At 45.4% G+C, this 16,413-nt stretch overlaps 2 protein-coding genes across 2 annotated transcripts in view; one reads left to right on the top strand and one right to left on the bottom strand.

Moving 5' to 3' along the window:
- Positions 1 to 16,413, top strand: part of Sys1 (SYS1 golgi trafficking protein) — a 28,954-nt gene that overhangs the window by 9,492 nt on the left and 3,049 nt on the right. The gene's annotated exons all lie outside the window — the stretch shown is intronic.
- On the bottom strand, positions 1,746 to 4,216 carry Tp53tg5 (TP53 target 5). Its single transcript, XM_038330621.1, has 4 exons — positions 4,169 to 4,216; positions 3,820 to 3,894; positions 3,498 to 3,628; positions 1,746 to 2,211 (listed from the first exon to the last, which is right to left on the bottom strand). The coding sequence occupies exons 1-4, from the start codon at positions 4,214 to 4,216 to the stop codon at positions 1,746 to 1,748; spliced, it is 720 nt and encodes a 239-aa protein (XP_038186549.1).

The following is a 16,413-nucleotide window of genomic DNA, read 5'->3' as shown; positions in this document are numbered from 1 at the left end:
AAGCAGTATAAGTGGGACAGTCCTAGTGCCAAGTTTGGCTCTGACTGGCCCATGTGAGGCTGCCCCTCCAATGTAGACGGCAGTGCCAGGCATAGTAGGCAGGGGCAGTGCAAGAGGAAGATTGAGACACCTGTCCTCCCGTCAGTCTCCCTTCCAAATGAGATCTTGTCATCACTGCCCTGCCTCTCCAGAGGGCTCTGCGACCCTGCCCTTCAGTGGCTATTAGAAGGATTCTAGTCTTTGTCCAAAGAAAACCTGGGTTCCCCTGCCCCATCTCCTCAACTGTGTGTGCAAGGCCCTATAGTTCCTACTGACAAATAGTGCTGACAGATAAAGTCAGCCAGGGATCAGGCTTCAGGGTGACTGCACTATTACACCTGAACTGTAGGACACAGTGCCAACTCCCCACCTACCCTGGTGTTTCCTATGATCTGTGATCCAGGAGGCCCAGTTATTGACGCCACATGCATTGATAGTCAGTGGGGAGCTGGATTCTGGGATGACTCCATTGGCCAAGGCGGGCTCTGCATGTGACTTTTTCCTCTCTTGGGAAAGTGGGATGGAGAAGCCAGGAGATGGGGGGGGGGTAGATTTTGCTCCAGTGCCTCCTCTCTGAAGAAGCTGGGGGTAAGTCATTTGCTATATAGGTGTACAAGTTTCTGCCTCTCCTTGGATCGCAGGGCCATTGTGAGGCACCTGCACCCAGGAGATAAATGACTTCATAGAGGAAGTGTGCACTGCCCAAAGGAGCCAGCTTGTGGGGGATGTTGAAGGATTACAACTTGGTAGATTTTCTGCTGTGCTTTTAGGAAATGACTTTAGGGGCCTTGGGATGGACCCAGACATACACTCCCTCCCCACCTCCCCCCTGCACCTCCCCCAGGATCATTGCCCTCCATGTTCATGTGATTGCCAGCACTAGACAGGCGGAGCCAGTGGTAATACTATTCAGTGGCATATGAGCGATTTTATTTGTAAACTCATGAAATTCCCGCTCTTCCCTCCCTTTAGCTGATTGCAGGATCTCTACTTCTCTTCTTATGCTTCAAGTTCCCTTCCAGGGTTACACCACCTGCCAGCAGAGATCTCCATGTTAGTCATAGAAAGCTCCCCCAGGGGGCGCTGTTGTCCAGTGAGTGGGCACAGGGCCTGGGAGCCTTGGTTTTTGTGGCAAGTTAGAGCTATCTCCAACTTAAAGGAAACTCTTTAGGGTGGACCTCAGGAGTCAGTCGCCCTCTTCCCTTCATGAGCACCTCAAGCCATGACGGGAAGAGTTTCTTGTCTTTAAGAACTTTTTCTTTTTAGTATAAGTCTTACTTAAAATGTGACTAAATCAAATAGAGTTGATCTGGCCTAAGGGGAGGAGATGCAGCAAAGCCCATTGTGGCTACTTCCCTCCTCCCTAGCTTAAACATCCTTTGGGATTCAGGGCCACAGCGGTGGTTTCCACTCTCCTGGGGTCTCCAGACAACGAGATGATGTACTGGGTCCCACATTTCCATTGCACCTTCCCTAGAGCTCAGTCAACTGAGCTGCATCCTCAGCCCAGCTATTACCCTGCTGTGTGGCCTAGTTAATGTCTTCCTCTCTCTGGGTGTGGGGCCTCCCAGTCCTGCCACCCACAGTCAGCAACACCTAAACCCGAGTCTAGGGCTCAGGTGTGGGCCTGCCTGAAGGGCTGCATCTTGCCTTGGCCTGGCAGTGGTATCATCATACCCACCTCATATGGATGCTACTCAGGCAGCTCAAAGTGACACAGAGCAGAACCGGGTACAGGGGCGCTTGACGCGGCGTAAGGCAGACAATCTGCACATGATCCGGCGCCCCGGGGGGTGGATGCGTGTGGGAAGCCCCTCAAACCAGACCAAATGGTCAGTTTCATCCAGTGGTTTCATGTTCATCTTGGGAGTTCTGTGATTGTAGATCTTCAGGAAGACAATTCGGGGCTCCTTAACATGTGGTTTCCTCTTCTGGGCTCTGGTAAGCAAGCCGTGATTCTTTGCTATCTTGGGGACTTTAGGCTTTGCCTGCTTTTTTCTCCATGGCACTGCTGCACGTGACCCCTTTGACCTTTTTGTGGGCTTCCACTCCTCTAACGTGTTTTTATTAGGTTTCGCTATGGGCTCTGCTTTCCTAGATTCCGGTTTCTTCACCAGGGCCAGAACGTCCTGCAGCTCTTCATTCTTCTGTTTCACCTTCATGTTGTTGTCCCTGACAGGGAGAGGAAAGGTCAGCGGAGCAAGGGTCCTTCTAACCCAGTCCTGAGCAGTCGCTATGGCACTGGTTCAGGGAGCCTGCTAGAGCTAGACTGAAGAGAAATGTCTCTGGAGCCTGGAGGTACTGTTAGTGTTAGTAGAAAGGATGTGAGACATTGGCAAGGCAGAAGGCATGACCAGAATTTGAGGAGCCTAAGGGTATATATTTTGTTGGCACCTGCCGCTACACTAGGCTTCTGTCTCAGCCAAGAGGGAAGACTGCCCAGTGTTCCTTTCCAATTATATTCTAAGAAACCATGGGTCTCCGCGGAAGCTTCTCCGTACCCTCGCCTGGGCTAGGTAGAAGGCAGGATGAGCGCGAGGTACCTCTCACATTGAGATTTAGGGACACATGTTTTTAAGAGATGTTTCTGTGCTTCAAGAACTATGGTGGTCTGTGGCCCTGAGCCTGGATCTGGGTTCCCGTTCCCGGTCGTTCAGGGGCCACATCAGAGAGAGACGCCCGAAGAAGGAATTAACAGGAGTCTGAATATCAGATTGAGCCAGGCAAAGCCCCATGCCTGTTCACCCTGGCTGATGACAGTGATGGCCACTAGGGGCCTATTGTCAAGATCTGCCAGGTAGGAGGCAAGGAAGCGGCCAAAGTCTGGAGAGTGGTCATTGGAGACAGCATCTGGATGGAATAAGATACTTCACCTCCCAGAGCCCAGCCAGGGTCTCCATCATAAGATGGATAATCTCATGTACCTAGGTTGTTGGGAAGGAGCATCTGGGGGAGGGGCACATGTGTAACATGTAAGCAGAGTGGCTGGCACATAGCAGGCACTTATATAAATGCTCCCCAAATTCTAGAGTGGCCCATGGGTAATGAGATTCTGAGCAGGATACATGTATCTTCAGATTCAGAGGGCAGTCTGTGAGACCGTCTCTGGGTTAGGCTGCAGGCCCAGGAGGAAGAAAAAGCTCCCTACATACACACTAGGTACCACAGTTACTGGTGTGCCCTTCACTAGATGATCACGGTTACAGCCACAGCTCTGACTTCAGCTGGGAATGCCTTCAAACAGGTGCTCTGCCGATTGTCAGTCAGTTGACCGAGATAATCCCTTCATTGCTGGAGTCCCAGTCCCTGCAGTAAAGTACCTTGCACAAATACCTGCCGCACAGAGCCCTTGTGTAAAGCAGGCACTGTCCCCAGTCCCTCCCCACAGTGCCTGTCCCTAGGAAAGATGGTTGCTGGGTATTGTATGTGTGTGAGGAGGGGGTGTGGATGGAGCTCACCCAGAGGAGATTTGGAGGATCTTTGGAACTCTCATTATTGAATTCCAGCACCTTCTGGCCAGGCTGTGCAGTTCTCGGATCCGGTCATTTGAACTCTTGAGTAACTTCAAGAGGGACAAGTTTTTTAATACCTGCCAGGGTCAATAAACCAGAAAATTAGAGGCTGCCACTCTCCAGGTCGCCTTCCATGCCCTTTCTATAGATTGGCTCAGCTCAGGGCTAAGTCTGCTGGCTCCCCGGGGTCACTGGGTCCGGCACCTGGGGTGGCACTTCAGTGGAGAGTTTGGTTCCCCTAAGCAGGGGCTAAAATGGAACATCTCACCATTTTAAGTCGGTTCCGCTCAATTAGTTTGCTGACAGGCTGATTTATCTTGTCCTGCAGTTTCTCATCTTGCATCTGAGAGATAGGAAGAGAGGGAGAGCTAGCATAGAAGGAAACCCCTTGCATGTCTGCACTGTGTTTCTCCATTTGACTGAGCATGGTTTGGCCAACCCTAGACTGGGAGTCTTGTCAGTTTGGCTTTAGGACAGGAATGAGACCATTTTAACTCTGCCGGCCTCCTTTCACCCTTCCCCTTTCCCTTCTCTAAAGGCTGGAAAGCCTGTCCTTGGTGTGGCTGGACCATCTGATAAGATCCCTCACTTGCCTGGGCTTCGAGACAAAGTCTGACCTTGGACACCACTCCATTCTTGGGCCTCTTCTTTGTAGATGGATTCATGCTGGGGCTGTAGGAGCAAGACTGGACCCCACACTGCCTGCACCCTGCCCCTCTCACTTCAGCCAGCACTTGAGCTGAGCAATATATGATGGCGCTAGACCTGCCAGGCAGTGAGCTGTGACATCACTAAAATGTGTGACAGCGTCAAGGCTGTGTCTCTGGAGGGTCAGAAGGCCACTCCCATCTGGAGAAACACTGTAGGTGACAGGTAGCCATGCCCATGATCACAACCTCCCTGTGAGGTAAGATGGTGGACCCCTTCTTTTAGAAGAAGAAGCTAAGATTTTAAAAGGTGGGGCTAGACAGATGGTTCAGTGGTTAAGAGCACTGATTGCTCTTCCAGAGGACCTGGGTTCAATTCCCAGCACCCACATGGAAGCTCACAACTGTCTGTAATTCCAAGATCTGACACCCTTACACAGACATACATGCAGGCAAAACACTAATGTAAATAAAAATAAGTTTAAAGTTTAAAAAGACTTTAAAAGGTTACATAATTTACCCAGTTCACATGGCTGCTTGGCAGTAGAGCTGGGACTGTGGTGTAGGCCTGACAAGCCAGTCCATGAAAACGAGCACTCACACTGCTCCTGTACTCAGCCATGCCACATGTGTTTCTGGGCACCTGCTACATGTTTAAAAGTCATTATGTGTTTGTGTATGTGTTGGTGGAGGTGCCAGTTAGTGTTATCCCTTGGAGCTGGAGTTACAAGCAGTTATGATCTGATTGGGTGCTGGAAACCAAACTTGGATCCTTTGTAAAAGCAGTTCATGCTTTTAACCACTGAGCCATTGCCCCGTCCCCTGTTTTGTTTTTTTAAATAATTGTCTTGCTGTGTTGTCCTGGCTAGCCTCAAACTTGTCTTCCGGCCTTAGTTTCCTCACTGGGAATTGCAAGCATGTGTCAGTCACAATTTAGCTGACATTTGTGTTATACTTTCTTTGAATCTTGCCTACGTCTTCCATGTATGGCTAGCATGTGGTTATGTCTAAACAGATGTGGTATCCACATCTGTGTTGGTGTTTGCACTCGAACTGAAGAGTGAGAAGATGAAATGTGAAGCAAAGTGTGCCGAAATTTTCTCAGCTTCTAGTGATGGGCTCTGCATTACTAATATCTGCTCCAGGGCTTTCCTTCCTTCCCTCTTTCTTTCTTTCTTTCTTTCTTTCTTTCTTTCTTTCTTTCTTTCTTTCTTTCTTTTTCTTTCTTTCTCTCTCTCTCTCTCTTCTTTTTCTTCTTCTTCCTCCTCCTCCTTCTTCCTCCTCCTCCTCCTTCTTCCTCCTTCCTCCTCCCTCCTCCTCCTCCTTCTCCTCTTCCCCCCCTCCTCCTCCTCTTCCTCCTTCTCCTCCTCCTTTTCCTCCTTCTCCTCCTCCTCTTCCTCTTTCTCCTCCTCTTCCTCCTCCTCCTTCTTCCTTCTTCTTTTTTTGGTTTTTCAAGATAGGATTTCTCTGGGTAACAGCCCTAGCTGTTCTGGAACTTGCTTTGTAGACCAGGCTGGCCTCAAACACACAGAGATCTGCCTGCTTCTTCCTCCTGGGTGCTGGAATTAAGGGCGTGTGTCACCACACCTGGCCTTTTAGATAGTTTCTTAAGGCCAGACCAGTGGCTAGCCATTTTCTTCTGTAAAGGGCCGCTACTGTGGGACTTTTCAGCTATAGCTGTGGCTGCCTACTTTAGTGCTGTAGCCACCGATAGTGTGTAAGTGAACCACCATGGCCTTGCTGAAGAAGACTGTTTACAAATACAGTCAGTGAGCTGAATATGGCCCATGGCAACTGGGGACAAATCACTAAAACCACAGAGTTAAACTCAGTTTGCGTGCTCCCCTCTCCTGTGATGTACCCCTCTGCAGTCAATTTCAGCTCAGTAGTTGGCGTCACTGGTGTCAGAGTAGAGAAAACACCCAGGGGTGCATCTTATCCATCAAGTGCACCGCTCTGCAGGCGCAGCGTAAAGGCGCTCAGGGAGACACAAATGATGGCTTTCAAGGTTAGAAAGTGACAAGCAAGAGCATTTTACCTTTGTGTTTGTTCCATATCATTCATGTAATTATAAGTTTAGTCATTTAACTTTTGATGATGGTTGCACTTATGAACCAGCTTGCAGAGTTTCTCGGCATGAAGGGGTAGACTTCCTGAGCCTCTGAGGCAGATTTAACATGTCACTTAGAACAGTGCTAAGCACTTGGACCAAAGTAAACGGGGAAGGGGACAAGAAGGATAAGGAAGGGGTATGTTGTATTAACAAGTGTGATAATGCAAGGCTGGAGTCCCCGGCACTTGGGAGCCTGGGGCAGGAGAATCAGTTCAAGACCAGCCTGACTACACAGAGAAAACCTATCTCCAAGACAAGACAAAACAGGGCTGGAGAGATGGCTCAGTGGTTGAAAGCACGTCTCTTAAAAGAGGACCTGGGCAATTCTCAGAACCTATCTCCCTGCAGCTCACAGCCGCCTGTAGCTTCAGTCCCACAGGGTTCTAACACCTCTGGCTTCCACAGGCACCTGCACTCGCATGCACATACACATAATCTTTTTCTTTAAGACAGATGTATAGTTTGGGAAATATTTATCAAGAAGGTGGGGTTTGAACATAGCCCTGAAAGAAATGGATGCTGTGGTAGCAGAACATGAGATTGAAGAGGAAGTTACAGTGGGCTAAGGACAGATTGTTGCATACCCTGAAGGATGATGGACTGTCTGGACCCCTGGTGTGTAGCTGGCTTCATCAGAATGATCCAAAGAGTGTGTAAGAAATAGCTTCTGAGCCGGGCGGTGGTGGCGCGCGCCTTTAATCCCAGCACTCGGGAGGCAGAGGCAGGCGGATCTCTGTGAGTTCGAGACCAGCCTGGTCTACAAGAGCTAGTTCCAGGACAGGCTCCAAAGCCACAGAGAAACCCTGTCTCGAAAAACCAAAAAAAAAAAAAAAAAAGAAATAGCTTCTCAGGCACTGTCCTGCCTACTGGCCAGTCTGATACCCACTCCATACTACACTTTCTTAAATGTCCTGTATCCATAATATACAGGTGTGTGGGGATGTTAATCTGCCTCAGGGAGGATAACAAGGAGTAATTCGGAAGTAAGTTGTGCTCACTCTTGTGTGGATTCCAGTACTCCCAGGCCTCTTTGCCTGCCCAGGTATCCTTCTCCTGCTAGAGCTGTTATGGTGTTTATCGTGTGGATTGTATTAGACTGCACATTCTCCAAGGCCTTGGTGCCTGGTAGCTCCATCAGCCCCACCCACTGCAGGGCTAGGATCTGCTACAGGCTAGGCACCGTGGACAGTAACCATAGGCAGGGCATGCCCTTTCTGCCCTCTTTCAAACCCATAGGCTGAGGAGAAAAGTACCTCTCGAACGTGGACTCCTCCAGGGCAGGGGTTTTGTCTGTTTCATTCATTGATAAGTTCCTCGGGACCTAGAACTGTGTCTGACAGGATCATAGATCAAAATCAGGTTAAAAACAAAAACAACCCCCCAAATATATAGCATTATCTGCGACTTGGGTAAGTGAAGAATTAGGGAAGGAAATATGAAAGTTAGCCAAGTAAAGGACATGAGGTAGCAGGGCCTTCTCACAAGAGAGATCTAGAGGGCGTGGGTGTGCAATGGAGTTCTAAGCCATGGGCGTAGGTGTGCAATGGAGTTCTAAGCCATTGTGTTTTACTGGGAAAGTAAGTAGGGCCGAGTGTGGAAGGGTGGACCTGGAAAAGTGAATATGGCTTAGGTGCTGTGTGCTTAGGACCAGGCGGAGAGCCTTGGAGTCAGCGCTGAGAGCACCAGGAGGGCTCTGTGCTGGGGCAGACCTGACTGACTGCCTTATTCTGTTTAGTTCATACATCTTTTAAAATTTATAAGATTTTAGAGGAATTATATCAAAATTAACTGGATGTGGTGGTGAACACCTTTAATCCTAGCACTTAGGAAGCAGGTATCTAGGTGCTCAAGGCTATCCTGGACTACATAGCAGGCTAACCATAGCTACATCGTAAGATCCTGTCTCAACAAGAAGAACAAATTAAATCGAATGCACAGAAGTTTTCCCTAACCCTCCCGTCCTTGTATGTGAGTCGCCCTGCACTCCATCAGCATTACCAGTTAAGCTTCTGACAAACACACTGTGTGATACATTAGCATTATCACCCGGGGGTTCCTTGTACAGCCACTGTATGGGTTTGGAGGAGTGTTTAATGATGTGTCCTTGATATTACATCATACAGAATTGTCTCACTGCCCTAAAAATCCCATGCTCTACTTTTTTCATCCCTCCTTCTTTACCAAGCCCTGGCAAACACTGACCTAATCTTTACTGTCTTCATAGTTTTGCCTTCTAGTATGTCCTGCAATCAAAATTAAGTGTCTCTAGTCATTTTGGATCGGCATTTCTTTAATAACAGCATCTAAATAAACTCCATGTCTGTCCATACTTTGACTGCTCACCTCTTTTTAGTGCCGAATAATATTTTCTATGTCAGTTTATTTATCCCTCTCCTACTGGAGAACGTATTCTGTGACCCCAGGTCTGGGCAATTATGAGTAAAGCTGCTGTGCACATCTGTGCGCAGGTGTTATGCGGACACACCTCCACTCCCTTGGGTAAATGGCTGAGACTGCAAGTGCTGGTTCTCTGCTCAGTTTCGTAAGACAGCAGCCAGCCGTCTTCCTAAGTGGCTGTACTCTCAGCTACTGCTCCAGTACATACCTGTCTGCTTCCTGCCACAATGATAACGGGTTAGTACCCCCTGACTGTAAGCAGGTATCTGTAACTGTACCCAAATTAAATGCTTTCTTCTATGAGTTCCCTTTTCATGGTATCTAACACCACCCCAAAGAAAAACGACTCTTCCTCCTGCATCCATAACACCTGTGTACTTTGTCCTTGCACTTTGTCTAAAATTGAAATATAACTGCATCTTTTCTGCCCTCTATGTCCCCTCCCACTTTGCTCCTTCTCATGTTCATAGCCTCTTTTTAAAATTATTTTACACACTATATGTATAAAAATGCAACTTGCCAGTATATGGTTTTAAGGCTGACCAGTGGTATTGGTTAACCAATTTAGAGGGCTCATTCCTAGGGAAGACTATTTCTCTCGCTGTCACTGTTACTTGGTTCTTTGTGTGTGAGCAGGGGCCTCATGAGATTTGCCCTTTCTGTGTTAATATGGCTATTGGTGCTGTAACTCTTCAAATCTTGCTTAGGCAGCCATGCTGTTGAAATATTGTGGGTAAAGCTCCCCTATATTTCTAGGAACCACAGTCTCACAGATTTCCCATCCTTTGGCCTTAGAATCTTCCCATCTTCTCTTCCTTGATGTTCTCTGAGTCTTTTTCTTTCTTTCTTTTTTAACTTTTTAAAAATTTTTTATTAATATTTATTGAGCTCTACATTTTTCTCCGCTCCCCTCCCTGCCTCTCCCTCAAGGTCCTCATGCTCCCAATTACGCAGGAGATCTTGTCTTTTTCTACTTTCTACTTCCCATGTAGATCAGATCTATGTAAGTCTCTCTTAGTGTCCTCATTGTTGTCTAAGTTCTCTGGGATTGTGGTTTGTAGGCTGGCTTTCTTTGCTTTATGTTTTAAAACCACCTATGAGTGAGTACATGTGATAACTGTCTTTCTGTGTCTGGGTTACTTCACTCAAAATAATGTTTTTTAGCTCCATCCATTATCCTGCAAAATTCAAGATGTTATGTTTTTTTTCTGCTGTGTAGTACTCCATGGTGTAAATATACCACATTTTCCTTATCCATTCTTCGGTCAAGGGGCATTTAGGTTGTTTCCAGGTTCTAGCTATGACAAACAAAGCTGCTCTGAACATAGTTGGGCACATGTCTTTGTGGCACGATTGAGCATCCTTTGGATATATACCCAAAAGTGGTATTATTGGGTCTTGAGGAAGGTTGTTTCCTAATTTTCTGAGAAATTGCCACACTGATATCCAAAGGGCTTGTACCAGCTTGCATTCCCACCAGCAATGCAAAAGTGTTCCCTTTTCCCCACAACCTCTCCAGCATAAGTTGTCATCAGTGTTTTTGATCTTGGCCATTCTTACAGGTGTAAGATGGAATCTCAGAGTTGTTTTGATTTGTATTTCAATGATAACTAAGGATGTTGAACATGTCCTTAAATGTCTTTCAGCCATTTTAGATTCCTCTGTTGAGAGTTCTCTGTTTAGGTCTGTACTTCATTTTTTTTATTGGATTATGTGATCTTTTGGTGTCCAATTTCTTGAATTCTTTGTATATTTTGGAGATCAGACCTCTGTCTGATGTGGGGTTAGTGAGATCTTTTCCCATTCTGTAGGCTGTCGTTTTGTCTTGTTGACTATGTCATTTGCTTTACAGAAGCTTTTCAGTTTCAGGAGGTCCCATTTATTAATTGTTTCTCTCAGTGTCTGTGCTGCTGGGGTTCTATTTAGGAAGTGGTGTCCTGTGCCACTGCATTCAAGTGTACTTCCCACTTTCTCTTCTATAAGGTTCAGTGTGGCTGGCTTTATGTTGAGGTCTTTGATCCATTTGGACTTGAGTTTTGTGCATGGTGATAGATATGGGTCTATTTTCATTCTTCTACATGTTGATAGCCAGTTATGCCAGCACCACTTGTTAAATATGCTTTCTGTTTTCCATTTGATATTTTTTGCTTCTTTATCAAAGATCAGATGTTCAAAGATGTGTGGATTGATATCCTGGTTTTCTATTCGGTTCCATTGGTCCTCCTGTCTGTTCTTATACCAGTACCAGGCTGTTTTCAGTACTGTAGCTCTGTAGAAGAGTTTGAAGTCAGGGATTGTGATGTACAGGATTGTTTTGGCTATTCTGGTTGCTTTTCCATATGAAGTTGAGTATCGTTCTTTCGAGGTCTTTGAAGAATTTTGCTGGGATTTTGATGGGCATTGCGTTGAATCTTTTTAACTTTTTAAGCTTTATTTATTCATGCATTTTATGTATTCACCAGAAGAACGAATCTGGTCCTGTGGTTTGGAGCCACCATGTGGTGCTGGGAATTGAACTCAGGACCTCTGGAAGAGCAGTCAAGTGCTCTTCACCACTGAGCCATTCTCCAGTCTCTCTCTCAGTCTTTTTATTTGTTTTTCGAGACAGGGTTTCTCTGTGTAGCCCTGGCTGTCCTGGAACTCACTCTGTAGACCAGGCTGGCCTCGAACTCAGCAGAGATCTGCCTGCTTCTGCCTCCCAAGTGCTGGGATTAAAGTTGTGTACCACCACAACAGGCCTTCTGAGTCTTGTAGGAGTTGTGTTGTAGTGAGGTCACAGGCCTTATATAACCTATCAGTTGCCCCCCATTTTACTAAACCAGCATAATTCCTAACTGTATTAGGGACCTGTGCTCTGAATGGTATAATACATGTGGCCACTTTGAGAGATGAGTTAATCTTTCTCAAACCAAAGAACTGCAATTTTTTTCAAATTTCTTTGACTCTATAATCATTTCAAATTTTAAAAAATAATTTTAGGGCTGACAAGATGGATTTGGGGTAAAGATGCTTGCTATAAAGCCTGACAATCTGAGTTTGATTCCTGGACCCACATGGTAGAAAGAATCCTGCAGCTTGTTCTCTAACCTCCACATGTGCACTGTGGCAAGCTGTAAGTAAGTAAAGCAATTTATTTATTTATTTATTTATTTATTTATTTATTTATTTATTTATTTATTTATTTCTATCTCTTCCAGCCTGGCTATATTCTGTTAAGCCATTGGCCAAAAGCAGCTTCTTTATTAACCAGTCAATAAAAGCAACACATATAGAGAAGGACTTTTCACTCCATTTCTCTTTTTCTGTTTAAATAAAAAGAAAGGTTTTAACTTTAACATAGTAAAATTGCATATAACAAAACAGCTATCAAGCAAGAATTACAGTTACAGTATTTATACCTACTTTATCTTTTTTTTTTTTTTTTGGTTTTTTCGAGACAGGGTTTCCCTGTAGTTTCTAGAGCCACCTACTTTATCTTTTATCATAACTAAGAAAAACTATAATTACAATTATTCTTCAGCTGCATCAAAAACTCCAGAAGGATATAATATTACCTAAGTAAACAGGAAGTGCATTGTAAGGAACTTCCAAAACTCTAGAATTGATAGAGACATCTCACTACCTGGACAGTCACCCAGAGTTCTTCTGTATCGTTGGAGCATCCATCTTCAGCCTACAGGTCCATAGTATCCAGCAGACTTTCCCATGAAGCAGGAAATCTGAAGACCTGTTTTGCCTTGTATTGGCAAAGTTCATCAGTTGCTTTCTTCTGTGTCCTACAGAATGCTCTTTCATGAAGCAGGAACCCCAAAGGATTGTCTCACCTTCTTTAGGCAGCTTCAGCAGTCATTTTTCTGTGGGTCCTGCAAGTCCAGTCAAACAGTTCAGGCAAGAGCAGTTTCTTGCCCAAATGGTTAACAAAGTCCATGAGGAGCCTCTTCGATGCACATCTTCCTCTTTTTTTTCCAAGACCAGATAAACAATTTATTTATTTATTATTGTTTTTATTGAACTATATTTTTTTCTCTGCTCCCCTCCCTTCCTTTCCCCTCCCCTTCTACCCTCTCCCATGGTCCCCATGCTCCCAGTTTACTCAGGAGATCTTGTCTTTTTCTACATCCCATGTAGTTTAGATCCATGTATGTCTCTCTTAGGATCCTCATTGTTGTCCAGGTTCTTTGGGATTGTGAATTGCAGGCTGGTTTTTCTTTGTTTTATGTCTAAAAGCCACTTATGAGTGAGTACATGTTATATTTTTCTTTCTGGGTCTGGGTTACCTCACTCAATATAATGTTTTCTAGATGCATCTATTTGCCTGCAAATTTCAAGATGTCATTTTTTTTTCTGCTGTGTAGTACTCCATTGTGTAAATGTACCATATTTTCCTTATCCATTCTTTGGCTGAGGGGCATTTAGGTTGTTTCTTGGATGTAGAGGTTGAAAACACCTCATCTGGGACTGAATACACACAAAGGTGGGATGGCTGAGTTCAAGAGCAGAGTCCACAGCAGGGTGTGATGGCACACACATGCAATTCTGAAGTCTGGGGGCAGAGGCAGGAGGACTGCCAGAACTTCCAGGATGGCTAGAACTGTATTATAGAACACATTTACAAGACAAACAGAACAGAATCAAAATCCTACTGGAATTCTGCATAGAAATCAACAGTCTAACTTACTTTAAAATATATGAGGAAAGGCAACGCAACATGACTTTGGAAGCTGCAGGACCACTGTCTGATCTGAAGTGTTCCTGTGCAGCTAGCTGTGCAGTATTTATTAGACAGGCACTGTGGAGCACATTCAGGCCCAGGGAGAGATCTTCTCTAAAAAATAAGGTGAAGTGATGGAGGAAGGTAGCTCTGGCCACATATGCACACACCAGCAAGAACACTTGTACACACTTGTATTATCACATGTACACACGCGTGCACACACACAGAGAGCAATAGTGAAACAAACCAGTTATCTATTCCTACACTTTAACAATTCAACACTGACTCCATTAGCTTATTTATAACCCTAAATATTTTCATTTGTTTCTTTGTTTCTGTTTTCTTTTTCTTTTTCAAGGCAAGGTTTCTCTACGTAGCCCTGGCTCTCCTGTAACTAACTTTGTGGACCAGGCTGGCTTCCAACTCAGAGACTGACCTGCTTCTGCCTCCAGAATGCTGGAATTAAAGGCGTGTGGCAACATACCTGGCTACATCATTTTTACTCTAGACATGCAATGATCTCTCTCTTTTTTTTTTTTTTTTTTTTTTTTTTTTTGAGGTAAGGTTTCTTGTAGCCCAAGCTAGCCTCAAAATCACTATGCAAACAAAGGGTGACCTTCTGATCTTCTGTGCCCACTTTCAAAGTGTTGAGATTTTAGGTACAGGGTACCAGGCCCGGCTTTCACACAGTGCGGGCGATGAAAGTCAAGACCCTGCACATATAAGGTGGGTGGTACGCACTCTATTGAGTGGCATCCGCAGCCCTAGTTGTGGTTCTGCTGAACCCGTTTTATCTGTTTCAGCTTAAGTAGCCTCTGTTGAATTGTCTTCAAGGCCACTAATTTCTTCCTTAGCTATGCTGAGCTTATTGATGAGTCAGAGGTGTTCTTCAGACCTGGAGCATGTCTGTTTCTAGTGTTGAATATGACGTGTGATAGTTTCTTGCTCTGCTAAAATTCTGCTCATTTACGTTGTCTACATTTTCCATGAGACCTTTCCATGAATCATCATTCTCTTAAATTCTCTGTTGGATAGCTACAGCTTCTGGGCCTCCTCATTACTTTGACTCCTGACAAGGGATTTTTGTTGTTGTTGTTCTTTTTGGTTTTTCTAGAAAGGATTTCTCTGTGTAGCCCTGGCTATCCTAGAACTCGCTCTGTAGACCAGGGTGGCCTTGATCTCAGAGATGAGCCTGCCTCTGCCTCCCCAGTGCTGGAATTAAAGGCGTGCGCCAGCACACACGTTTTCAGTTTTTAAGAATATGCTTCCCTGTGTGTACCTATTTCTGGACACAGGATGGTAGGCACTAAGCACAGTGTTCTCTGTGCCTGGAAATTTCTGTCTTGTGCTAGGCCAGTGTAAGGGACTGTTCTGTCCTCTGGATTCCCACAGATTCTGCGCCTGTCCGAGCCACAGTGGGCCGCTAACAGTTCAATAAACATTTTAGCTAGTTCTTCTAATTCTCCTTCCCTTCATGCATGAGATTTCATATCCCCTCAGAAGTAAATCAGTCCTTAGTTCTATGTCTTCTTAGAGGCTCCTGTCCTTTAGAATTCACATTAATTAGTTGCTTTGCAACCTGGATTCTCTGAAGGTTGACAAGAGCTCTAAAGCCCGTCCAAGTTTTCGGAATTGTTATTAGCGTGGTAATGCTCTCCCTGCTGTCTGCATCTCAGCTGGAAGCCAGAGTAAACAGCCATCTACTTTTTGCTGTTCTTTTCATCTCTCTTGGCCATTCCGTTCCTTGTCAGCCTGGATCATTCTTCTTGATGACACACTTCTAGTGTAGCTCACTGAATTAATTTCGGATTGGATGTCCCACTCTTCCAACAAGTTTTTGGCAAGTATCTGGCAACAAGAAGGAACAGACATCCATAGTCTTTCATCATCTTTGATTGAAAATAATCTATGAGTCAGTTGATGGTTCACAATCAGTTACAGATGAGCTCCTGTTTTTTATACTCCCCTTCAGTATTGCACTGACTACTGAAAGAGAGAGAGAGAGAGAGGGAGAGAGAGAGAGAGAGAGAGAGAGAGAGAGACAGTCCCTGGAGTCCTTTTTCCAGAGGTGAGTTTGAAAACGGGGCAGGGGTGGTGGGAGACGGTGGGAGACGGTGGGAGACGGTGAGCTGTGACCTTGGGAGCTGAGCTCCAGCCCCTGTTCTCCAGACGTGGTAGAAAATGAGACCAGGTATCTACTTCATCCATTAATGAGAAATAAGACTCAAACTTACTAAAACGTTTCTTGAAAAATGAAAATTACAGGATAAAAGAACATGCTGCCAGCTGTGGTGACAGCCATCTCAGGAGGCGGCCTGTCCAGCTTCCAAATCCAGCCCTGTCACAGACTAGCTGCAGGACCTTGAAGGGTTCCTCCACCTCTCTAAGGAAGTAGACATAATAGTATTTACCCCAGAGGATCAAGGGTTGATATATGTAAAGCACTTACAGTAGCGTCTGAAGCCAGTAACTCTCATAGGTAGTTCTGACAATTAGGACTCCCATCCCTATCCTGTACAAGTTCACTGTAGAATGCAGTTCTTTCCCTTTCTCAGAACCCATCCCAACCAAGAGAGCTAAGGTTTACAGAGCATTTCCATTGTTTCCAGAGTCCTACACTAAGCATTTTGTATGAATTATAAGAGGGGGATCAATTATTCCTAGTTAATAGACAGGATCAAGGATCAGCTAAGTGTTTGCCTAGGTGGCCAGAAGCTTCAAGAAGGGATCTGGCCACAAAACCAGTAATCTTAGCCACTTCACTCACTTCCATAAACTGTTTCCACTCTTCCGAAGGGGAAAGTAGCCTGCTGTAGTTACCTCCCAGGGTGGTTCTCACCTAGTCACACAGAGGAGTCAGTGCCTGAACAATGCTGGAGTCCGATCTGCAGGGGAAACCCAAGTGCGCCTCAGTTCTCATGGCCATCCCTTTGCACATGCCCGTCTCTTCCCTGCTTTTCAAGACTTCACTTAGAAGCTGAACATGGTGCA

This window comes from Arvicola amphibius, chromosome 5, assembly GCF_903992535.2.
Source record: "Arvicola amphibius chromosome 5, mArvAmp1.2, whole genome shotgun sequence".
Taxonomy (NCBI): domain Eukaryota; kingdom Metazoa; phylum Chordata; class Mammalia; order Rodentia; family Cricetidae; genus Arvicola; species Arvicola amphibius.
Note: the sequence above shows the minus strand (reverse complement) of the source record. Positions and strands in the feature narration are given on the sequence as shown.